The 26,263-nt window shown below is 34.4% G+C and overlaps 1 protein-coding gene across 5 annotated transcripts in view; it reads left to right on the forward strand.

Moving 5' to 3' along the window:
* Positions 1–26,263, forward strand: part of LOC140501243 (lipoxygenase homology domain-containing protein 1-like) — a 680,545-nt gene that overhangs the window by 610,996 nt on the left and 43,286 nt on the right. For all 5 annotated transcript variants that reach the window (XM_072604606.1, XM_072604605.1, XM_072604607.1 and 2 more), the window contains one exon: positions 25,101–25,296. In XM_072604606.1, the coding sequence (XP_072460707.1) occupies positions 25,101–25,296 (196 nt within the window). The remainder of the gene's footprint in view (positions 1–25,100; positions 25,297–26,263) is intronic.

The raw sequence follows: 26,263 nt of genomic DNA on the forward strand, positions 1-26,263 counted from the left end.
AAATACAAAAGCAGCATTTATAGAGCTTTTAAGGTTTTTAAATTTCCATATATATATCATCTCATTTGCTCCTTGCAACAACCCTATCAGGTTATTATTTCCAGTTTACATATGGAGAAGTTAAATGACTTATCCACAGTCCTATAATTTACTAACTTACTTGAGTCTCAGTAAGGATTTGAACTCAGAAAATTAAACAAATTTAATATTAATAAAAATCAAACACCTCCAAATTCTCTCCTTTCCTCCTGCACCTCCTCCACCCTTTGAGAAATCAAGCAATTTGATATCATTTATAAATGTAGTCATGGAAAACATAATTCCATATTAACCAAGTTGCAAAAAAAGAGCAAGAAATATAAAGAAAGCTTAAAAAACTATGATTCAATCTGCACTCAGAATTCATCAGTTCTCTTTCTTGATGTAGATAGTATTTTTCATCTGGGTTCTTTAGAATTGTCTTAGATCATTGTCTTGATCAGAGTAGCTAAATCTTTCACATCTTTGTGACAATATTGGTGTTATTGTGTACAATGTTCATGTTTCCTAGGTTCTTAGATTCACCTGTTGACTTCACTTTGCATCCATTTTCATGTCTTCTCAATTTTTTTTCTGAAAGTATCCTACTCATCATTTCTTTTAGTACAATAGTTTCTATCCAACAATATACCACAACTCATTCAATCATTCCCTAATTAATTGTGATCTCTTTAATTTTCAATTGTTTGGTGCCACAAAAAGAACTGCTCTCTCTCTCTCTCTGTCTATATATACATATATATATATATACACATACATATATATGTTTGTGTGTGTATACATATAGATATGTACACACATATGCACACCCCTATTTGTACATATATTTATGTATGCATATAAAATATATTTAAATATGTGTATGTATATTATATATATATGAGTGTAAATTTATTCTAGATATAATTCTACTCATCTGTTCTCTCTCTGGATATATATAGGCTCTTTCTTGATGTGTCATTTATAATTAATTTGGGTATTTATATTAGACAAAATAATTTATTTGCTCTAAGGTGTTCTTAAAATTATATTATTGCTACCACACATAATGTTCTCTTGATTCTGCACCTTTTGCTCTTCATTATTTTGTGCAAGTTTTTCCATCATTTTAAAAAATTGTTGAGCTTATCATTTTTATAGCACAGTACCATTCCTTCACAATCTTATTCCACAATTTGTTCAGTCATTCCCCAGTTGATGGGCATCCCAGCAGTACTGAATTCTTGGCCACTATAAAGAAAGCTGCTATATACATTTTAGAACACAAAGATTATTTTCCTTTTTCCTTAATCATCTTTGTAAATAGACCTAATAGTGATATTGTTGGGTCAAAGGGTATATAATCAGGTTAATAACTTATTGGGCATAATTCCAGATGACTCTCCAAAATGGTTTAATCAACTCACAATTCTACCAATTAGTGAATTATTCCTTTGATTTCTAATGTTTTTAATAGGAATAGTTATCATATTTTCTCAAAACCTTTTTCTGAATCTATTGATGTAATCATATGATTTTTAATTGATATAGTCAATTATTCTTATAGTTTTCCTAATATTATATAATTATACCACTCTTGGTATAAATCCCACCTGGTTATTGTGATTTTTGGGATATATTGCTGTATTCTTCTTGCTAGTATTTTATTTAAAATTTTTGCATCACTATTTGTTAGGAAAATTGACCTATAGTTTTCTTTCTCTGTTCTTTTGTCTCCATAGTGTGTCATACAAGGTATTTGACAGGACTCCTTCTTTACTTATTTTTTTTCAAATAGTTTAAATAGTATTAGGATTAATTGTTCCTTAAGTGTTTTATAAAATGTGCTTGTAAATCCATATGGTCTTGGAGAATTTTTTTCTTAGGAAGCTCATTTATGGATTGTTCAACTTCTTTTTCAAAGGTAGGGTTAGTTATATACATTCTATGTCCCCTTCTGTTACTTTGGGAAATTTATTTTTTTAGTAAATATCCATCCATTTCCCTTAAAGTGTCTGTTTTATTGTTATATAATTGATCATAATGATTTGTAGTAATTGCTTTAATTTTATCTTAAGCAGAGCTACATTCATTCAACTGTTTTGATATTGATATTGTTAATTTGGTTTTCTTTTTCTCCATCCACTTAACCAGTGGATTTTATCATTTCCCCAAAAAAACCCAACTCCTAATTTTATTTATTCATTTTTTTTCACTTTCAATTCTATTCACCTCTCCTTTCATTATTAAGATTTTCATTTGGTTTGTAATTGAAAATTTTATTTCTTTTTTATTTTTTCTACTTTTTTTAGTTGCTGATAATTCATTGTTCTGCTCTTTTTCTCTTTTATTGACATGCATTTTGAGATAAATTTTTGTCAGTACTGCTTTAGCTGTATCTCAATAATATGCTATATCATTTAATGAAATTATTGTTTCTGTTGGTCCACCCAATTTTTCTTTGACTTACTTATTCTTTAGGATTGGATTACTTAATTTCCAATTAATTTTTAATCTGTGCTTATATGGCCCTGTATTGAATGAAATTTTTATCGAATTATGGTCTGAAAAGGGAGCATTTTATATTTCTGCTTTTCTGGATTTAGTTGTTTTTATGCCCTAATGTATGGTCAAATTTTGTGAAGGTGCCAGGTATAGCTGAGAATGAAGTACATACTCCTTTCAATACTGATTCAATTTTCTTTTGAGGTCTATCATATATAGTTTTTTTTTCTAAAATTCAATTGATCTTCTAAACTTCTTCCTTATTTATTTTGTGTCTAGATTTATCTAGCTTTGAGAGCAGAAAGTTCAAATCCCCTCCTATTATAGTTTTACTGTATTTCCTTTTATAACTCATTTAACTTTTGCTTTAATAATCTGGATCTATACTTTTCAGTGCATAGTTAATATTAATATTATTTCATTGTCTATGGTACCTTTTGGCAAGATGTAGTTTCACTGTTTATCTTTTTAAATTTATGTTTGTTTTTTTGCTTTTGCTTTGTCTGAAATTATGATTTCCACCCCTGCCTTTTAAAAAACTTATTCTGAAGCTTCATACATGCTGCTTCAGCCCCTTGTTTTAACACTGTGTGTCTCTCTATTTCACACATATTTCTTGTAAACAACATATTCTTAGATTCTGGTTTCTAGTCCAGTCTAGCTGCTTCATTTATATGGGTGAATTCATACCATTCACATTCACAGTTATGATTGCTAATGGCATTTCTCTCTATCCTATTTTCTTCAATTTTATCCTTCTCTCTTTTTTTTCCATTCTCAAAAGTCTTTTTTGATCTCTGATTCACATAGTCTGCTCCTCCTTTTTACCACCACACCTTTTCTCTTTCTCCTTTCCTCTCTTATTTTACTGTTGGGTAACACAGATTTCTATACTCAGTTGAGTGTATACATATTTTCTTCCTTCTTTGGACCAATTCATACACAAATGAAGTTCAAATATTGCTCCCCCTTCCTTTTTTATCCTTCACTGTAAAACCTTTTACTTGAATACTTTTATGTGAGATAATTTCCCCCATTCTTCCTCTACCTTCCCCTTTCTCCCAATGCATCCTTCTTTCTCACCTGTCCACTTTTTAAAAGATCATTCCATCATAATTTACTCCTTCTGGGATGCTCTATCTATGAAGAGTCCTTTTAATTGCCCTAATAATGCTAAAGTTCTTGGGAATTGCGTGTATCATTTTTCTGTAGAAGAGTGTAAACAATTTAACTTTGTTGAGTCCCTTATGATATTTACCTTTTTATTATTCTCTTGAGTCTTTCATTTGAAAGTCAAATTTTCTATTCATCTCTTACCTTTTTATCAAGAATGTTTAAAAATCACCTATTTCATTAAATATACATTTTTTTTTCTCCCTGAAGAATTATATTCAGTTTTCCTGGGTGGGTTATTTTTAGTTTTAATCCTAGCTACTTTGCCTTCTGAAATATCATATTCCAAACTAACCTCTCTTTTAATGTCATAAGTGGTAAATTTTGTGTAAGCCTGACTGGCTCCACAGCATTTGAATGTGTGTGCATGTGTGTGTGTGTGTGTGTGCGTGTGTGTGTGTGTGTGTGTGTTCGTGTATTTCCTGGCTGCTTGAATTATTTTCTTTTTGACTTTTTGACCTGAGGGCTTTGGAATTTGGCCATAACATTACTGGGAGTTATCATTTTGGGATTTCTTTCAGGAGGTAATTAGTGGATTCTTTCCATTTTTATTTTATATGCTAGTTCTAGGATATTGGGGCAGTTTTCCTTCATAATTTCTGAAAATATGATGTCTAGACTCTTTCATTGATCACGGCTTTCAGGCTGTTCAATGATTCTTTAATGATCTCTCTTTGATCTGTTTTTCCAGGTCAGCTGTTTTTCTGAGATACTTCACATTTTCATTTTTTTTTTCATTTCTTTAACTTTGTTTCTTTATATATCATGGAGTCATATAATTGGCTTTCCGCTCTGTTGTCAAAGGTCATACTCTGTGGAGTCTTCTCTACTGATTGTCTTCTTGATCACCGAGGCTTGTTCCTTGCTGCTGCTATTTCTCTTACTGGTCAAATAATTCTGCTGTAAATGCCATGGAGAGGAGTGGGGCAGAGAAAAAATAGAATCTCTTTCCCCTACTTTCTCCCTTCTCATAGAGAAATAAGTCAAAAGACAAAGAATAATTTCTTCTCAAGAGCTGGGTTCTTTCTCCTTATCTAGCTCTTTTCTCTACTGACAAGTACACCCTCCACAAAGATTTCCTGTCCCAAATGCCCAGAGCTGGCAAGCTGACCTTTTAAAGGCCAGTGGGGCATGACCAGTCTTTAGCCAACAAATGACAGTCTACTTTCCAATTTCATCAGGAAAAACTCCACACTTCATAAAAAGGTAGCAAGGAATAGGCATGTTTTGCACTTCATTCAACATATGAAAATCTCATTATCTCTATCACCTACTCCTATAATTTCATTGACTCAGCTAGGGGAATAGTGATTGATTATATGTTCTGACAAAGACCCTCCTGTTTATTTGAATGAATTTAGTATTCCTCCATTAGACTATAAACTCTTTCAGATGAAATCCAGAAAAATATATTTTCTCTCTTTTTTCATGGTCTTTGGATAATAAACTTCAAAAATTGTATTTACCTTATATTATTTCTGTATGCCTTGTAGAAATAAAGAGTGGGAATATTAGCACATATTTGTGAAAACTTTTTGAAAGCTAGAAATGAAATTATTTAATGACCATATAAAATTTAAGTCTATTCTTGAATAATAAATAAGAACAACAAGCTATCATGCAAAAAGCTTTGTGAAATCATTGGATAAAAGAACTTGACAAACAAACATAATTCCACTATGTCATTTGGCACAGGGCATTTGAGGACTATTGCCCAGGTCCTGGTCTCCATGCATGCAGTAGTTCTAAATAGATTTATTGTGACAGTTTAGACTACAATTCCTAGACATCTGATATTGAACATCCTTAGAGCTAGAAATTCTGGAAATGTGTGTCTACAACAGTAATGGTCTTTTAAGTTTTTGGAGAATCATAGAATGTGAGGGCTGGAAAGCATATTTAGTCTAACACTCTTATTTTTCAGGGAACTAAGACAGAGATAGGTTATATGATTCTTTGTAAGATCACAAACGTAGCTAGCAATGAAATTAAAAGCAATATCCAGAACTCTTGTCTCCAAGTCCTATATTCTTTCCAAATCACATTTTTATGTTTAAGAGGTGTGCTACTATTTTAGTAATGTGTTTTGGTTTCTTCTGTAGCTATCTTAGAGTGATAGTACCATTAACCAATAATAAACAGAAGTCACTTTTCTATGAAATAAAATTCAAATTATGAAATTAATTGCCTAAAAGTACATCTCTAGTGAGCATAATATCAGATATGTTACAACTAGGAAATCAGTATAATAAAGAGAAGAATGGAAAATTTGAGCATTCAAATGGATTTGCAGTGGACCAAAGGCTCAATGAGAAAGAGACAGCTTCCTTCTACTCATGGGATGAACACCAGCTGCAAGCTAAATGAAAATTAAGATTTGGATTTAGGTTTTTAATTAAAAAAGAAAGTTTAGGTATGGGAATGAGTGTTTTTTTTAATATCTACAAATCAAATAAAAAGAAGATCAGGTGGCAGAGAAATTCACTTACATGAACTGTATGATCCCACACTTCTGTGATTCTTCACAAATGATCTTTAGGCATGGATATTTAATGAATAAAAAGAGAAAGACTTGAGTGGCTACATACAATTGATGAGAAATACTATCATGTAATTTACCCAGTCTCAGAGCTCTTTAGCCAAGATGAACCTGAGAAGAACATGTGAAAAATTTAGTAAATGCTTTATGCATTTTCTCCATCTAATCAGAGACAGAGCGGAGTTGATTTTTTTCCCTTTTGTAGAACTAAAAGTATGATTTTGATTTCCATATCCATCAACAAAAATATCTCTGGGAAAATGATATTAGTTTGAAATTTTGAAGATATTGGTTACAATCCAAATTAGATAATTACATCTGCCTTTTTAAAGTTTTTATATTGATTCAGGTGGAAACAGTTGTTTCAAAATAGCTACTCAGTGTCTCAGAACTAGAAGAGACTAGGAGTTCATCTAGTCTAACCCTGTAAACTGTGATCTATGACAATGAATCATTTTATGAGAGGAAAATTAACATCTATTTGCACTATATTCCATATAGATTATCATCTATCTTAATTCTAGAATCTTTCCATAAAAAACAATTTGGAACAGATTCAATTCAAGTTATTTTTGTTCTCATCAACTTTTTTTCCTGAGTTAAATAACTCAGTTGGAAGATTCAGTGCTTTCTATATGTCTATTTTGTCTATTTGGGACATAAAAGGCATTTCATTGAAGAAATAGAGTAGCTAGCCTTTGTTAAAAAACAATCTTTTACATAGCCCCTTTAAGGTAAGGTTACACGATGTAACTAGATATATAAACATGGTTTTCCTTCTAGTAGTGAATGGACAATAAGGAAAGGACATTAGAGAAATATCCACCCACCCCCAAAATAGAGTAACAGCTGACACCTTCAAAAAAGCTGAAGAAGTTCTATCTAAAAGATAGAACTAGGTATGTCACCTGATTGTTGTATATAAATAATCTCAGTTCATGAAAAGAAGAATTCTATGGTACTACAAGGGACATCCCTTTGGATTTGGTGTATGCTTACACTAGGCTTCTGTCATATTTCCTTGTTGATATGGAGAAGACCCTAGGTTCATTGTCACTCTACACAACAGAATTATCCAGAAATATTGAAAAAAGATGGGCATTTTTGAGAGAGGCATAGAGTCTTTGCTAGATACATTTGATTGGTGTGCTTCAGATGTTATAGATGAGATGACATCCAAGATTTAGACTTCCAGGAAAACACTAAGTACAGCGCCTGGAACATAGTAGGTGATTTCTAAATGTCGACTGACTGATCAAAAGGGAAGGTATGCTAGGCAGGATAAAGAAATATACCTAAAGCTAGTACAGCCTGACATGAGAAAGACTGGAATAACAATAAAAAACAGGATTTTTTTATTGTATTATCACAACATTTAACTTTGCATTGTGATTTTAAGGAATACAAAAATAATTTATTTCCTGGTTCTTGGCTCCAAGGGACTTGTAGTTCTGCCATGAAAATATGCTATACCAATGGGAAAATCAGAGAACAATAGCAGACAAATTGTGTGGAGTGAAATTATTGAGGAAAGTGGTGCAGCCATTAAAATTAGGCAAAATTTTCTTAATCAATTAATTGTTAGAAAGTATTAAATGTGGAAGGAACAGCATAGAGCTGTCCTTGGGATGACCCAGAATATCTGTCCTTTGGGATATGTTGGAAGTAGTGGGGAATAGTAAATTCACAGTATTCACTGTTGAAAAGATCTTTAGAAAGCATGTATTCAACTCACATACATGAGATTTGAACCAAAATCCTCTGGCTCCAAATCTAGCATTCTTTATACCAAATTAAAGAAAAGAACATTATCAAATACTTTAGAGGAAAGGAGATGGTAGACAGCAATGCCAAAAGACTCAGAAAACTCAAAGAAGGTGAAGACTGAAATGTAACCCTGAGATTCACTAGTTCAGACATCACTGGTAACCTATTAATGGGTTGGAGATCAGTCTACTATTGCATCCTGTTGACCACCTGACTTGTCAGATCCCAAGAGTTATTGAATGGGACATGAGGAGTCAATTACAATCACAAACCACTTTCCGAAGTTGTGTTAACAGATGATGATTAGTTGTAGCAGTAGAAATGGAAAAGAAAAAAATGAATCTAAGAAAAGTGTCAAAGAAAAACTATGAAGATAATGTAAAGTGATGGGAACAAATAATTTCAAAGATAGAGAAGATCAGTTGACACTAATTTGGTTGATAAATAAAAATTCTTTCCACAACTTCACTAAACATCTGTTGTCTCCCCCATTAGAATATGAGTAGGGGCAATGCTTTTGCTTTTCTTTGTATTCCCAGTGCTTAACACAGTGCATCACATATAGTAAGTATTTAATAAATGTTTGTTAACCAATAGATAAATGGTCAGCCTTCAAAGAGCAGGAATCCATTGCCTCCTGAGGGAGCCCATTACACATTTACACAGGTTGATATGTTACGAAAATTTATCTCTAGAATCTCTGATATTATACCTGCCCTCTGGGGCCAAACCAAAAAAATCTAATCCTTCTTCCATATGATAATGATTCAAATACTTCATGAGAGACTTTTTCCACTCTCCTCCAAGTCTTCTCTTCACAGGTAAAACATCCTATTTATTTCCATCAAATCTTTTTTTACTCTGCTTCCTATTCTCCCACCATTTTGGTCACTCTCCTCTAGATATAGTCTAACTTATGTATATTCTTTCTAAAATATGACCTCCATAATAAATAACTTTAGCACAGTTGCAGGATATAAAATAAACATACATGAGTCATCAGTATTTCTATATATTGCTAACAAAATCCAACAGCAAGAGATAGAAAGAGAAACTCCATTTAAAGGTCTTGAATGTATTATAAAATATTTGAGAGTCTACCTGCCAAAACAAACCCAAGAACTACATGAACACAATAAAAAACACTTTTCACACGAGTAAAGTCAGATCTAAATAATTGGAAAAACATCAGTTGCATGTGGATAGGCCAAACTAATATAATGAAAATGACAAATCTACCTAAATTAATTTACCTAAATTAATTAATCAGTGCCATACCAATCAAACTACTAAAATTATTTCGTAGAGCTAGAAAAAATAATAATTCATCTGGAGGAACAAAAGGCCCAGAATTTCAAGGGAATTAATTAAAAGAAATGCTAGTGAAAGTGGCCTAGCCATACTAGATCTTAAATTGTATTATAAAGCAGCAATCATCACAGCTACTTGGTACTGGCTAAGAAAAAGAGGAGCAGATCTATTCCACTATCAGCCTGCTATAGCATTCTGTTGACTATCTGATTTGTAAGATCTCAAGAGCTATGGAATGGGACATGAGGAGTCAATTACAATGACAAACCACTTCCTGAAGCTGTGTTAGATATAGATTAGGAATAGATTAGGTACACAAGACACAGTAGGCAATGACTATAGTAATCTACTACTTGATAAACCCAAAGACCCCAACTTCTAGAATAAGAACTCACTATTTGACAAAAAATGCTGGGAAAGCTGGAAAGAGAAAGTATGACAGAAAGTGGGCATAGACCAATGTCTCAAACCATATACTAAAATAAAGTCCAAATGGGTACATGATTTACATATGAAAGCTGATACTATAAGCAAATTAGGGAAATAAGAATAGTTATCTGTCAGATCAATGGAGAATGGAGGAGTTTATGACCAAACAAGAGATAGAGAACATGATGAAATGCAAAATGGATAATTTTGATTACATTAAATGGAAAAGCTTGAGGGAACTAGAAAACTGGGAAAGAATTTTATAACAAGTGTGTCTGATAAAAGCTTTACTTCCAAAATATATAGAGAACTGAGTCAAATTTGTAAGACTACAGGTCATTCTCCAATTGATAAATGGCCAAAGTATATGAACAGGCAGTTTTCAGGGGAAGAAATTAAAGTTATCTGTAGTCATATGAAAAAAATGCAATCACTATTGATTGGGAAAATGCAAATCAAAACCACTCCAAGGTACCACATCACACCTATCAGATTGGCTAACCTAACAAAACGGAAAAATGATAAATGTTGGAGAAGATGTGGGAAAGTTGGAACACTCACTCATTGTTGGTGGAGCTGTGAGCTGATCCAAACATTCTGGAGAATAATTTGTAACTGTGTGCAAAGGGCTATAAAAATGTGCATACCCTTTGACCCAGCAATGTGATTTCTAGGACTATATCTCAAAGAGATTATAAAAATGGGAAAATAACCCATATGTACAAAAATATTTATCGTAGCTCTTTTTGTGGTGGTCAAGAGCTGGAAATTGAGGGGATGCCCATAAATTGAGAAATGGCTGAACAAAGTAGTGATATATGAATGTAATGGAATACTATTGTGCTATAAGAAATGATGAACAGGTGGACTTAGAAAAACCTGGAAAGACTTATATGAACTGATGCTGAGTGAAATGAGCAGAATCAGGAGAACACAGTAAATAATGACAGCAACACTGTGTGATGACTAACTTTGATAGACTTTGCTCTTCTCAGCAATGCAAGGATCTAAGACAATTCCAAAAATTATGAGGAAAAATGCTATCCACATCCAGAGAAAGAATTATGTAGCCTGAATGTAGATCAAAACATACTATGTTCCATTTTTTTGTTATTGACTTTTTATTTCTCATGGTTTTTCTCCTTTTGTTCTTATTCTTTCACAACATGACTAAAGTGGATATATGTTTAATGTGATTACACATGTATAGCCTATATCAGACTGCATGCCATTTGGGGGAGGGGGTATGGGAGACAGGAAGAAAAAGTTTAGAACTAAAAGTCTTATAGAAGTGAATGCTGAAAACTAAAAATAAGTAAATAAAAGTTGTAAAATAACACAGATACAAAGCAAATAAATAAGCAAACTAGAAATATTTGCAATAGATACCTGAAACTTTCCCCAGCACAAACAGGGATAAATCAAGAATAGCACTTCTATTATGTGACTTGGTTGGTGAAATACTAACTACAGCAATAAGGCAAAATATCCACATAAGAGGAATTAGCAAAGAGAAGTGAAAATTATTCCTATTTGCAGATGGCATGATGCCTTTACAACCCCTCCCCCCCCCCAGTAAATGGTATATAGAATAATGAAAAGATAATTAATAGCTTCAGTACAGTCGTGGGATACAAAATAAATCTGCAAAATCATTTTACACAACAATTACATACAGCCCTAAAAACAGGGGGAAAGAACCAGTATTGCAAAAATGATGGTTTAAATTAATTTTTATAGTATTATACCAGTCAAACAGTCAAGGCAATGTTTCATGTTACTAGACAAAAAAATTACAAAATATATTTGGAGGAAAATAAAGTCTACAATTTCAAGTACAATAAGATGAAAATATACAAATGAAGAAGTATATCATTATAAAGCAGTAGTCACCAAAATAATTTGGCATTGCTTAAAAAATATAAAAGCAGAACATCAGAACAGAGTGGATAATTAGGAAATGAGATGCAATGGAAAACAGAAGTACAGTGTTTGATAGAATAGAAAAACATGTATTATTGGAAAAGCAACTCCCTTTTAACAGGAAAAATTTGAAATACCAGAAAAAAAATTTGAAATATATTGTTTCTACCAACATCAACCACAATGAGAGAACATAAAAGGTTACATAATTTTAAAAAAAAAAATAGATAATGAGGGGAGGGGTGGTGGTGAAACCAAGATGGCAGAGTAGGACCTGCTCTAGCTTTACTCCCATAGCCCATAAAATACTTGTAAAAATGACTATAAACAAATTCTGGAGGAACAGAAGCCACAAAATGACAGAGTGAATGAGATTTTCAGCCCAAGATAGCCTGGAAGGCCAATAAGATAGGTCTATTGCACTGGGCTTGGAGCAGAGCTCAGTCCAGCCTTGGCCCCACAGTGCATCAGGGACAGGACTGCAGTAGCCTTCATGGAGTGGAATCATGAGTAGTCACTGTGGTTCCCAGATTTCTCAACTCACAAATGCCAAAGACAGCTTCAAAGGTCAGTGAGAAAGTTCTTTCACCTAGGGAGAAGGGTCTGACCCTAGCCACGGACCCAGGGTAGCAGAAGTCACTATGACACAGTGTCTATTTGTGGAGCCCTTGGCCTAAAGACCCTGGGTGAATCAAGGGGCTAATCTGGGTCTCAGTCCTGAATGGCGGACCTGGGATGAGGAGGAGCACTGGTGTGGTGGAGCTGGTGGAGACAGTTGTGGAGAAGGAACCCTACTCACAGATCCTGAGCAGAAAAGCTTGTGGTTGCTCCCAGACCAGAGCATAGGCCAGGAAATTATCAAAGAAAACTGCCATGATCTTCTAGACCCAGAGGCTAAAATAAATATTGAAAGAATCCACTGATCACCTCCTGAAAAAGATCTGAAAATAAAAACTCCTAGGAATATTGTAGCCAAATTCTAGAGTTCCCAGGTCAAGGAGAAAATATTGCAAGCAGCCAGAAAGAAACAATTTCAGTATTGTGTAAATACAATCAGGAAAACACAAGATTGAGCAGCTTCTACATTAAGGGATCAAAGGGCTTGGAATATGATATTCCAGAAGTCAAAGGAACTAGGATTAAAACCAAGAATCACCAACCCAGCAAAACTAAGTATAATACTTCAAGGGAAAAAATGGTATTTCAATGAAATAGAGGACTTTCAAGCATTCTTGATGAAAAGACCAGAGCTGAATAGAAAATTTGACTTTCAAACACAAGAATCAAGAGAAGCATGAAAAGGTAAACAGGAAAGAAAAATCATAAGGGACTTACCAAAGTTGAACTGTTTACATTCCTATGTGGAAAGATCATATTTGTAACTCTTGAGACTTTTCTCAGTATTTGGGTAGTTGGAGGGATTATATACATATAGACAGAGAGCACAGGTTGAGTTGAATAGGAAGAGATGACACCTGAAAAAATAAAATTAAGGGGTGAGAGAGGAATATATTGGGAGGAGAAAGGGAGAAATGGAATGGGGTAAATTATCTATCACAAAAGAGGCAAGAAAAAGCTTTTTTCAGTGGAGATGAAAAGAGGGGAGGTGAGAGGGAAAAAGTGAAGCTTACTCTCACCACCTTTGACTCAATGAGAAAATAACATGCACACTCATTTTGATAGGAAAATCTATCTTACACTACAGGAAGGTAGGGGAGAAGGGGATAAATGGGGTGTGGGGGATGATAGAAGAGAGGGAAAATGGGAGGAGGGAGTAATTAGAAGTAAGCACTTTTGGAGAGGGACAAGGTCAAAAGAGAGAATAGAATAAATGGGAGGAAGGATAGGATGGAGGGAAATACAGTTAGCTTTTCACAACATCACTATTGTGGAAGTCTTTTGCATAACTACACATGTATCACCTATATTGAATTGCTTGTCTTTTCGGTGGGGATGCATGGAGGGTGAGGGAGGAAGGGAGAGAATTTGGAACTCAAAGTTTTAGGAACAAATGTTGAGAATTGTTTTTGCATGCAACTGGGAAATAAGAAATACAGGTAATGGGGTATTCGAAATTTATCTTACAATTTATCTTACAATCTTATCCTACAAGAAAAGAGAGAAGATGAGGATAAGGGAAGGGAGGGGTGTGATAGAATGGAAGGTAGATTGTGGGAAGAGGTAATAAGAATGCATGGTGTCCTAGGGTTGGGGGAGGGGAAAGATGGGGAGAAAATTTGGAACTCAAAATCTTGTGGAAATGAATGTTGAAAACTAAAAATAATTAAATAAATTTTAAAAAATAAAATAAAAATAGAGAATGTGTGCAAACATCTTTGAAAATTATGTTTATGGATAATGTTTAATTAAAGAAGGAATGGGGCAGATTTTAAAATATGATTTTGATTACATGAATTATGTGAATATTTTTCACATTTTAGAGAAATAAAATCAATGAAAATGGAAAAAGAGGAGGATTATATAAGTCATATTCTATTTGATTTATTAAAAACAACAACTATGTGCCAGACACTGGGATAAATACTAAAGATACAAAGAAATTGCACATATACACACACATAAAGAGGGGGGAACTTTCGATTTAATGGGGGTGACATGAAAACAATTATGTAAAAGCAAAGAGGGTAAGTTGTAGATAAGCTTAGAGAGAATGCATTGAGAATGAGGTGAGCTGGGAATGGCATAGATTTGGGACTGGAGTCAACCACAGAAACCATGTACTCCAACCTCCTCATTTTGAATATTATGAAATGGAGGTCCACTTGAGTGGTATTCCCAGTTTGAATATTGTGTATAATATCAAATGATTCTGTATTAGGCTTTTTGCTTATTTGTTTTTTTCTTTGTTATAAGAGAAAGGTTCAATATGAAAGGTATAGGAATTTCATTTTAATTTTTAAATGACTCATTTTTAATTTTTTAAAATGGATATAATGTAATGATAAAAATCATAGTTAATATATGTGTATTCATATACACATGTGTATACATATAATAAAATATAAAGGAATTAAAGTTTTTTTTAAGTTAATGGCTATGTAAATATTTTACTTATACTGTGAAATAAATACTTAAGTGTTCTTAACTGCTCTAGATTCTGCAATGATTCAGCCTCAGACAATCTAGATTTCTATATTGAATGTATTATAAAACGGTGTTATTTCCAACACATTCATTTACAGTGGAAAATATTCCTTTTAACTGGAAAAATTTTATAGCAAATTTCTTTAATAAAGATCTCATTTCTCAAATATATAGGGATCTGAGTCAAGTGCATAAAAATAAGAGCCACCCCCCAGTTGATAAATAAAGGATATGAACAGGTGTTTTTCAGAAGAAGTAATCAAAGTTATATATAGTCACAAGAAAAAAAATGTTTTAAATTTGTATGGATTAGAGAAATGCAAGTTAAAACAACTCTGAAATACCACCTCATACCTATAAGATTGACTAACATGACAGAAAAGGACAGCAACAAATGAGGATAAGGGAATAAGAGGATAGGGAAAATTGAGACACTTAATTCACTACTGGTGGAGTTAGTTCAAAACTCCAGTTCAACCATTCTGGAGAACAATTTAGAAATACAGCCTTTGATCCAGTAATACCACTCCTAGGTCTCTATCCCAAAGAGATCCAAAAAAAGGAGAAAAGGACCTATGTGTACCAAAATATTTTAGCAGCTCTTTTTGTGGTGGCAAAGAATTGGAAATGGAGGGGATGCCAGTTAATTGGGGAATGGCTGGACAAGCTGTAGCATATAATTGTGATGGAAAACTGTAAGAAATGACAAATAGGATGAGTTCTGAAAAACCTGGGAAGACTTGTATGAATTGATACAAAGTGAAATGAGCAGAACCAGAATAAAATTGCTATAGTAAAAACAATATTGTGACAAAGATCAAATACAAAAGACTTAGCTACTCTGAGTAAGACAATTCCAAAGGACCCATGATGAAAAATTCTAGCCATCTCCAGAGGAAGAACCAATGAACTCTGAATGCAGATAGATACACACTTTTTCATACTTTTTTTGTTGTTTTATTTTGTTTTTGTTTTCTTTTATTTTAATTAATTTCTTTAAGGTTTCAACATTCATTTTTACAAAATCTTGAGTTCCAATTTTTCTCTCCATTTCTCCCCTCCCCCACCTCAGAACTCCAAGCATTCTAATTACCCCTATCATCAATCTGCCCTCCCATCTAACATCCCTACCTTCCCTTATCCCCATCTTCTCTTTTGTCCTGTAGGGCAAGATAAATTTCTATACCCCTTTACCTGAATTTCTTATTTCCTAGTTGTATGTAAAAACAATACTGAACAGTTGTTCCTAAAACTTTGAGTTTCAACTTCTCTTCCTGCCTCCCTCCCCACACATCCCCATTGGGAAGGCAAGCAATTCAATATAGGCCGTGTAGTTTTGTAAATGACTTTCACAATAGTCACATTGTGTAAGACTAACTATATTTCCCTCCATCCTATCCTGTCCCTCATTTCTTCTATTCTCTCTTTTGACTCTGTCCCTCCCCAAGAAAGTTGACTTCTAATTGCTCCCTCCTCCATTGCCCTCTCTTCCATCATCCCCCCCACCCTGCTTATCCCTGTCTCCCCCACTTTCCTGTATTGTAAGATAGGTTTTTATATCAAAATGAGTACACATTTTATTCCTTCCTTTAGTCGAATATGATGAAAGTAAGCTTCATGTTTTTTTCTCACCTCCCCCTTTTTTCCCTCCACTGAAAAGTCTTTTACTTGTCTCTTTTATGAGATAATTTGCCCCATTCCATTTCTCCCTTTCTCCTCCCAATATACTTCTCTCTCACCCCTTGATTTCATTTTTATAAGATATGATCCCATCCTATTCAACTCATTCTGTGCTCTCAGTCTCTCTGTCTCTCTGTCTCTCTCTATGTGTGTGTGTGTGCACACGCGCATGCACATGTGTGCAATCTCACCAACTACCAGATACTGAAAAAAGTTTCAAGAGTTACAAATATTGTCTTTCCATGTAGGAATGTAAACAGTTCAACTTTGGTAAGTCCCTTACGATTACTCTTTCCTGTTTACCTTTTCATGCTTCTCTTGATTCTTGTGTTTGAAAGTCAAATTTTCTATTCAGCTCTGGTTTTTTCATCAAGAATGCTTGAAAGTCCTCTATTTCACTGAATGACCATTTTTCCCTCCTGAAGTATTATACTATATACATATTGTATAATATATATAGCAATATTTTCTCCTTGACTTGGGAACTCTGGAATTTGGCCACAATGTTCCTAGGACTTTTTTTTTTTGGATCTCTTACAGAAGATGATCAGTGGATTCTTTCAATATTTATTTTGACCCCTGGTTCTAGAATATCAGGGCAGTTTTCCTTGATAATTTCATGAAAGATGATGTCTGGGCTCTTTTTTTCATCATGGCTTTCAGGTAGTCCCATAATTTTTAAATAGTCTCTCCTGAACCTATTTTTCAGGTCAGTTGTTTTTCCAATGAAATATTTCACGTTATGTTCCATTTTTTCATTCTTTTGGTTTTGTTTTGTGATTTCTTGGCTTCCCATAAAGTCATTAGTCTCCATTTATTCCATTCTAATTTTGAAAGAACTATTTTCTTCAGTGAGCTTTTGAACCTTCTTTTCCATTTGGCTAATTCTGCTCTTTAAAGCATTTTTCTCCTCATTGGCCTTTTGAACCTCTTTTGCCAATTGAGTTAGACTATTTTTAAAGGTGCTATTTTCTTCAGTATTTTTTTGTGTCTTCTTTAGCAAGCTGTTGACTTGCTTTTCATGATTTTCTTGCATCTCTCTCATTTCTCTTCCCAATTTTTCCTCCGCCTCTCTTACTTGATTTTCAAAATCCTTTTTGAGCTCTTCCATGGCCTGAGACAATTCAATATTTATTTTGGATGTTTGGGATACAGAAGCCTTGACTTTTGTGTCTTTCTTCATTGTTCGTCCTCATCTGAAAGGATGGGAGAAGATATCTGTTCACCAAGAAAGTAACCTTCTATAGTCTTATTTTTTTCCTTTTTTTGGGCATTTTTCCCAACCAATTACTTGACTTTTAGGTCCTTTGTCAAGAGTAGGGTATACTCTGGGGATCTGTAAGATCTCACTTCCTCTAAGGTGATACAATCAAGCATGTACACTGGTCTGGGAGCAGAAAGAGATTTTTGTGCCCAGAATCTTAGCAGAGTTTCCTCTTCACAACCACCTTGCCTTCAGTTCTACCAAGCTAGCACTGGGGGGCTGAGATTCAGATAAGCTGCATAGGCAGGGCTGACATTCAGTGTGAGATAAAGATCAGCTGCTGCAAAGCCTCTACACAGAGCTGAGGTAAGAATCAGCTGCTCAGTGCCCCCAGGGGTTTTACAATCCAACACTGGATGCGGGCTGCTGTAGGGGCTGCTGTGGGAACTGCTGCCACCTGCCAGATGTGGCCTCTGGGCCTCTGCCTGAGGTTGGGGCTATGGGAAGGTCCTTCTCCTTTCTCGGCCAGCTGAAGAATTCCTGTCACTGACCTTTGGCACCTGTGGGTTGAGGTATTTGGGAACCACTGCTACTGTGACTAGAGCTTCCGCCCCCAAGGCCTGCTCATGTCCTCCTCCCAGAGTCGCACCACGAGGCCAAGACTGGGATGGGTGGTGCTCAGCATCTGGTGAGACAGACATTTACTATAGCCCTTTCAATTTACCCTGGGTTGGAAATCTCCTCCACTCTGTTGTTCTGTGGCTTCTGCCACTTTAGAATTTGTTGAGAGTCTTTCTCTGCAGCTATTTTATGGGCTGTGGGGGGAGAGCTAGCATATGTGTGTCTTTGTACTCCACTATCTTGGCTCCACCCCCAGTTTTTGTTTTCTTTTACAACATGGCTAATATGGAAATATGTTTTGCTTGGCCTCACATGTAGAATCAATATAAAAGTATTTCTGTTGACAAGGAGAGGGGAAGGGCAGGAAGGAGGGAGAAACTTTGGAAAATCTTTCATCACACTCTCCTCACACACTGTCCTTTGTATTTTCCCAGTATTTTTTACTTTATTATATAACTTACCTACTCTATGAGATTTTAGATATTTGGAGGTTTGGTCCTGTGTCTGACATTATCTTTGTATCAACAGAACCTAGTATGCCTTCCACCTAGTCACCCAAGAAGTGTTTTTTGAATTGATAAAGGCATTTGAGTCAATAGCTTCCTGTAGACGCATACTAAAGAAATTATTTCTCAGGATTACTGACTCATATAATGTAAAGAGCTAAGTTACTTTTTCTTGAGGGTGGAATATGAGTGAAATGTTCTTAAAAGCATTTCTTAAGAATTCCTAAATTCTTAAGAAAAAGTTCATCTATATAGCACACAGATTAGCAGTTTATCTTTTCAGAGTAAATGTGGTTCCATATTTTATAACTAAAATATAGTCCATAAATATATACTTATTTATTAATTAAAATGTAGTACGAAAATTTCTTCATCTTGAACTGCCTCTTTTTGCTCTTCTTTCTTAGTAGAATGGTACCATTTTATTATTGTTTTTCTAAAATTGATTGTCCCTTTAGTATTACTAAGAAGCAAGAACAGGTCTTTATATGCATGTAAGGGATATAGGAAAATAATTCAAAATGACATTTGGAGAAAATCCATTTTCTTATAGTCACTCATCAGGAGATTCACTTTCCCCCATAATTTTCCATTAATATTAAGCAATACAGAACTTTTCCTTCCCTAGATTTTAATGTTAGATAAAAGAAACATTTCTTTTTATCTAATGAATCTTTTTATCCTTTTTTATTTGATATCAAGTTGCCTATCTGTATTATTTTGTTATGTATTTGTTGCTTCTCTTTTAGGATTTGAAAGAAGTTCTTTATGAAATCTCATTTTCTGCATTATTTGCCCCCTATTTAGCATGTAACTTTTAAAAATTAGCATAGACTCAATATACTAATTTTAATCAATAAATCAGAAGCATTTTTTAAATTCTTAATTTGTTCCAGACACTGAGCCAAGTCTTGGAAATACAAAGAAAATGTAAAAAAAAAATTCTGCCCTCAAGGAGCTCATATTCTAATGGGGGAGGCAACGTGTATATAAATGGGTACATGTAAGATACACACAGAATAGATACAGCATAACTTTGGAAGGAAAGACATTAGCAATTGAAGAGATTAGAACAGACCTTCTGCAAAAACTGCCATTTAGTTGAGTCTTGAAAGAAATCCAATGAGTCTAAGAAATGGAGAAAAAGAATTCTATACATGGAGGTCAGCCAGAACAAAGGAACTGAAAAGGGAGATGGAGTGCCATGTGCAAGGATCACATAGACCAGTATAGCTGCACTATAGAAAGTGTGGAGAAGAATGATTCACGCCACAAAACAAGTGACCACAAAAACATTTTGCTGTGAAATCAACTTTATCATTATCCTTGAAAAGACATGGATTAAAAATATTCCCCTTCCCCAAAACAGTGGTAGAGGGGCATTCATTCCATTTCTTTTGCTCTTCAAAATGTCCCTTTAGTATTTGGAAAGAGATACTATACTTGATCACTATATTTAGACATCAACCAGGCAGGTTGGTACCATGGTAACTGCTGCATGAAGAAATGTTAGCAAGAGCTGATCGCTTGTGTTCTGTAGAATTACTTGTTTAGAGCCAATCCAGCAAGATTAAAGATGCAGTGCAGGCCAAGGTGACATGTGCTGCCCACACACTTAGGCCAGCCTGCTCCCAAGGAAGATAGGCAGGATGAACAAGAATAAAAAACTAAGATCAACCCTAGTGTTCTCTGTACCTGACAATCATAGAATTGTAGTGGGAATGAAGAATTGATGTAAATCTGCATCACTGGTGTTATCACTCTGCTCTATGACATAGAATCTTCCCTGATACCAATTTAATACAAAGATATTGGGTTATTTTATGTAGGATTATTTTATTGTCCTGTAATCTTTTTGAATATTATTGATTTAAAAAGTGACTTGGTAGAATGGTTCATTTGGTCAACAATCAGCCTGTGTTAAGCACCTACTATGTACAGAGCCTTGTGTTAGGTGGGAATTGCAAAATTTAGCTGAGACATAGTCCCTACTCTTGCATCATGGGGATTATAATATAGTAGGTAGATAAGAAAGAAACATAATTAGGGGAGTACAAAGAGCACTGGTCCTGGAGTCAGAGGCCCTGGATTAAAATCTCAGGTCTGATACTCGCTGCCTACATGACATTAAGTAAGTTACTTAGCCTCCCCAGGGCCCACATATAAAATGAGGTGGCTGGATTACATAGTCTCTGAGGTCTTTCCTGCTCTGGATTTTCTGCATTATTTGCCCCCTATTTAGCATGTAACTTTTTAAAAATTAGCATAGACTCAACATACTAATTTTAATCAATAAATCAGAAGCATTTTTTAAATTCTCAATTTGTGCCAGACACTGAGCCAAGCCTTGGAAATACAAAGAAAATGTAAAAAAAATTCTGCCCTCAAGGAGCTCATATTCTAATGGGGGAGGCAATGTGTATATAAATGGGTACATGTAAGATACACACAGAATAGGTACAGCATAACTTTGGAGGGATGGAATCTGCTATGGATCTATAATAATATATATAACAAGAGGAATCAGACCTGATGCCAAGAGGTAGATGAAGGCCGGGGGTAGGGGAGTTTATTATGGGTGTAGAAAAAGATCTGGAGTTTTCATTTTGATCCAAGATGAACAAATATTGTGGTGACCCTTTTCCTTGCTACTTGACTTCTCTTCCTCTAGGTACTCCAACTCTAGGATGTCCTGATAGACCTGTGCCTGAGCTCAGGTCCACCAGTTCATCAATCTCCCTCTAACTATGGCTTCTTCATGTTGCTTTTCTCTGTTCTTATGGAAATTTAGTTAATCATAATCAAAGAACTGAATCCCAATCATGTTCACAACTTTCTCTTTCAAAGAGGAGCTAGAACTAACACCCAGAAAGGAAAGGAAAGAAAAACATGCATAAAGAGAGAGATCTTCCTATAATTGAAATATGACTCAAATCCCTCACTTTGACCAACATTTGATGTGGAAGGATGGGCATACTAGCATATATTGACTACAGACTGCTAGAATAGTTTCCTTAACTTGTGGAAAGAAAAGAACCATGCATGATTTCTGTAGTTTAGGATACTTCAGGTGTGTGTATTCTCTCTACTAATGTACCTCCACCAGCTGTGATTTAGTTTATAAATCTAAGGCACTGATCAAAGCTAATTTAGTTTAAGTAACTTGTTTAGGGTCATATATCTAGTAAATACAGAGGTGGTCATTTGAACTCAGGCCTTTCTGACTCCAAAAAGAGAACTTAGGCAGTGTCATGGCTACATAGTGTAGAAGGTAACGTGTTTTGACTAGAAGTCAGAAATATCTCTGGTCAAATCCTAATTCAGATAAGTTATGTAACATCTCTGGTCCTCACATCTTCATTTTTAAAATGATGGAGTTGAACTAGGTTGTCTTTGAGGTCCTTTTCTGATGTAGGAAGAAAACCCTACCCTACAATCCTGATTTCAAGTTAATGGGGAGAAATAGAACTCTCAAGCTCTTTTTGGATCAGCCCAAGACTTACCAAGGACTATTAAATTAGCCTCTATAGGCACATGCTGTCTCCTTGGACTAGACTACAAGGCTATGAAACTACAATCACATTGATTGTTTTCCAGATGAAATAAATGTCTCCTTTCCTAAGAGGAGACCAGGATTTCCTAATTGTCTTTGCCAGCATCACAACAGAAGGATTAGAACAATATTTGAATTTTATAATTTAGTAAGGACAGCCAACAACACCTTCTTTGGATCTCAATATCTTTGTGAAATATCTTTTTAAGACATGATAGCATTGAAATAAAATATCAAAATAAAATGAACTTTCAGCCAGATCTTTAAGTTGCTTTATGACAAAGTGTTAAACCAAGATTTTAAAAAATAATAAAGCATTTTCAATCACATTTTTCTAATCAAAATATTACTAATGAATGGTTTATATGCCATTGATAAACATTTAACAGTTGTTAAGACTGTGATTTTTTCCTTTTTATCAAGTAATTTTAATTTCTATTTTTGCATGTTTTATAATTAACTTATGTAAGTACAGTTGTATATGTATATTATGAAACTATGAATAACTATAAGATATGTATATATGTATGTTTGTGCTCATAATTGTTGAAATTTGGCTAGTGAACTGTCATCTTCGCTGATATCAAGGAAGAGTTCTTACAAGCTCATTGTAGAGTATTACATTTTTACATTTTAACAAATTGATTCCAAACACACTTGAGTTTTGATTGGAGGATTTCTCAAGGCAAAATACAAGGGATAAGTTTCATGATTAATCAGAATCAATTAAAAAACTTGAGAATTTTAAGTTTTTAAAAAATATTTGTCAGATAGGAAACAGCTGAGATCTTCCCTTTGTGTTGTGTCTGGCAAAGTGCTTCTACTAGGAAAAGAAATGTCAACTTTGACATTTTTTAGCTCACTCAATAGTTTAATATTACCTTCAGTGAAAGATTTCTTTGCAAGAAAGTTTTTAGTTCCTTGTCCATTTGTGAAGATTTGTTTAGTTAAAAATAGATACCATAATCCATATATCCACTCAAGCAGGAGATGTGTAAATTGGTAATACATAATAGAAATGACCCTAGGTAAGTCATTTAACCTCTGTTTCCTCCTCTGTAAAATGAGGATAATAATAGCACCTACCTCCCAGACTTATGAGGATCAAATACGATAATATTTCCTGTGTTTAACATAGTGCCTGTCACATAACAGACATTATATAAATGTTAGCTATTATCATCATTATTCAGCTAGGTGACACAGCAGTACTGGGACCTAGAGTCAGGAAGACTCACCTTATTGAGTTCAAATGTGGCTTCAGACCTTTCCTAGCTATATGACTCTAGGCAAGTCACTTCATGCTATTTGCCTCAGTTTTCTCTTCTATAAAATGAGTTGGTGAAGGAAATAGCAAACTGCTTCAGTACCTTTGCCGAGCAAATCACAAATGGGATCATGAAGAGTTGGACACAACTGAAAAACAACTGATAAATAAAATTATCATCCTTATCATTAGGGTACCACTGACGACACATTCAGCTGTGGAATTCCTGCTCTTCACCAAGGATACCTTAAATACTATACATGACAGCAAACCATTAACATGTACAGATGGAGGGATGGCTCTAGAGTCAGTTCACATATTTAATATAAGTAAATCTTAACTTATTTTGAAAATAAATAATTTTAGAAGAAATGATAATATTTTCATCCCATATCTCAATGGATAATTTTTTGTCTACCTCTGGAGAGATTTAATGCCATATGAGAGACCACAGCTTCAGAGAAGTATTTTATTTTAATCATATAAAATATCACAATAGTCAATTCAACATGTCAAGAAGCATTTTGTTCTCTAGGTGCTTCCTATATGCCAGCCACTGGCACTACTATATGGGGTGGGGGGGTGAGTGAGAGTAAAGAATAAAGGCTGATATCTGGTTTGGGAGCTTGCTCAGCTGGAATTGTACTCTCTAGCATGTTTAAGGGATGGTGGTATACTCAAGAGTAAATAAGGAAATTTGGACGAGGGGAGAGCTTAGAGAAGAAAGAAAATTGGTTCATTTTTGGACATATCTAAAAGAAATCAAGATTTCTATAGGATATGCATTTCAAAATGTCTGAAAGGGAGTTGGGGATATGCTAGTGAAGGTCAACAAAGAAGTTAGGGCTGAATAAATACATCTGAGAATCATCTATATAGACATGAAATTGAATCCATGGGAGTTTATGAGATTGCTAAACAAGATATCATAGATGGAAAAGAAAAGAGATACAAGAAAAGAGCGTTGGGGGATAACCACGGTTATCAGAAATGACATAATTGAAGATCCAAAAATGGAGAATGAAAAGGAGCTATAAGAACAGACAGGAAGAAAACCTGGAGAAAGTAACATCAGGAAAATTTATAGGGAAGAGAATAACAAGAAGATATTGATTGACAGTAATATCAAAAGCTTTAGAGAGGTCAAGAAAGATGAGGTTGAGAAAAGGCTATACATAAATTTCTATGACATTTTAATAACCAGTAGGTGTCACCACGTTTGGACAAGAATATTGTTCCCTTCTTAGTGGCCGGTTTCACTTGAGGAAAGCACAGACCTGATGAAAACCTATGGAAACAAGTGACACACATGCATTGATATTTATGTTTATCAGCTCAGATCCCTAAGGTGGGGCAGCTCTATCCAGGAGCTTGCTCTTTTGTGACACAACTTCACTTGGAAAACTTTTATTTTAGCTGAACTTAAAATGTTTGCCTCACCTCTCAGGCTGCAATAGCTTATTTCATCCTTGTTGACATGTTTTTATAACCTCATGCAGGTGGATATGTTCAGAGTTGATGCAGTAGATATTGGTCTTTTGCAAGCATTGGATGTGGAAAAAGGAAAAGGCCCTGACTGGCAGCTGGAGAAGATTACCGTGAGAGAGGCATCAATGGAAGGAAAAGAAATAGTGTTTCTAGCTCATAAATGGCTCAAAAGTGGAACAAACTCGGCAATTACATTGAATGTTACAGGTGATTTAAAAATAATTTCCTCCAGAAAATAATTCTTGTGACTGAATACTAATAATTCCGTTGAATTTTTGTTGGAAAGGCAATAATACAGGCAAATATTTTTCTTTTTGTTAAAGAACATTTAAACAGTTTCCATCTTATGGAAAATGTCAGTGTGTTGTTTAGACTCAGCACAATGAATGTGAGTGGAGTCTGCAAAGTTGGCTTTTATTTCCAGTTCTGGAGTTTATTTACTAGATGAGCATAAAATTAAATAATCCCCCAAACAACACTTAAAATCTTCCAACCTTAGCTTCCTTATATAAGCAATAGGAAACCTATATAAGATTTGCCCTCACTCCAACCTCAAGAGATGGATTATGGAGCTTAATTGGATGATATATGGAAAGAATTTTGAATTTTTCAAGGACAATCACATTTTAAAGTATGTGCAGGACACATGCATCATTTCTATTTTTCATCATATTTACTTAGCAGCTGCAGTAAGAAATCAAGACATGTCTGGGTATTTATTAGATACACTTAGTAACTCAATAGTTATTTAGTTTTCTTCTCAAATCATTGCCATGCCATTAAATCTCACACATATGTAAGAGCATTTTAATTGTATCACATTTTTTATTTAAGTGTATACTCAACTGGGAACAAGATGTAGATCATTAAATGTTTCTCCCTCAATATAATAGTCATAGTTTTATAGATTGTTAGTGCCAAAAGGTACCTTAGAGATAAAATCCACCATCATTTACACATCACCAATTCTGTTTTTTTTTTCTACTTCTTTACCCATCCTGAGAATCACAGTTTGATCTGATAGGATTTCAAAGACATTTAAATTATTACCTTATTTCTGGTGAATCTATCCTTAATTTTATTGTCATATTTTAAAAGAGTAAGTAACAATGTCACTTATTTTTAGAATACTAAGTTGTGATTTTGTACTATTAAAAAATACAAATTACTTTTG

Source organism: Notamacropus eugenii, chromosome 4 (genome assembly GCF_028372415.1).
Source record: "Notamacropus eugenii isolate mMacEug1 chromosome 4, mMacEug1.pri_v2, whole genome shotgun sequence".
NCBI lineage: Eukaryota > Metazoa > Chordata > Mammalia > Diprotodontia > Macropodidae > Notamacropus > Notamacropus eugenii.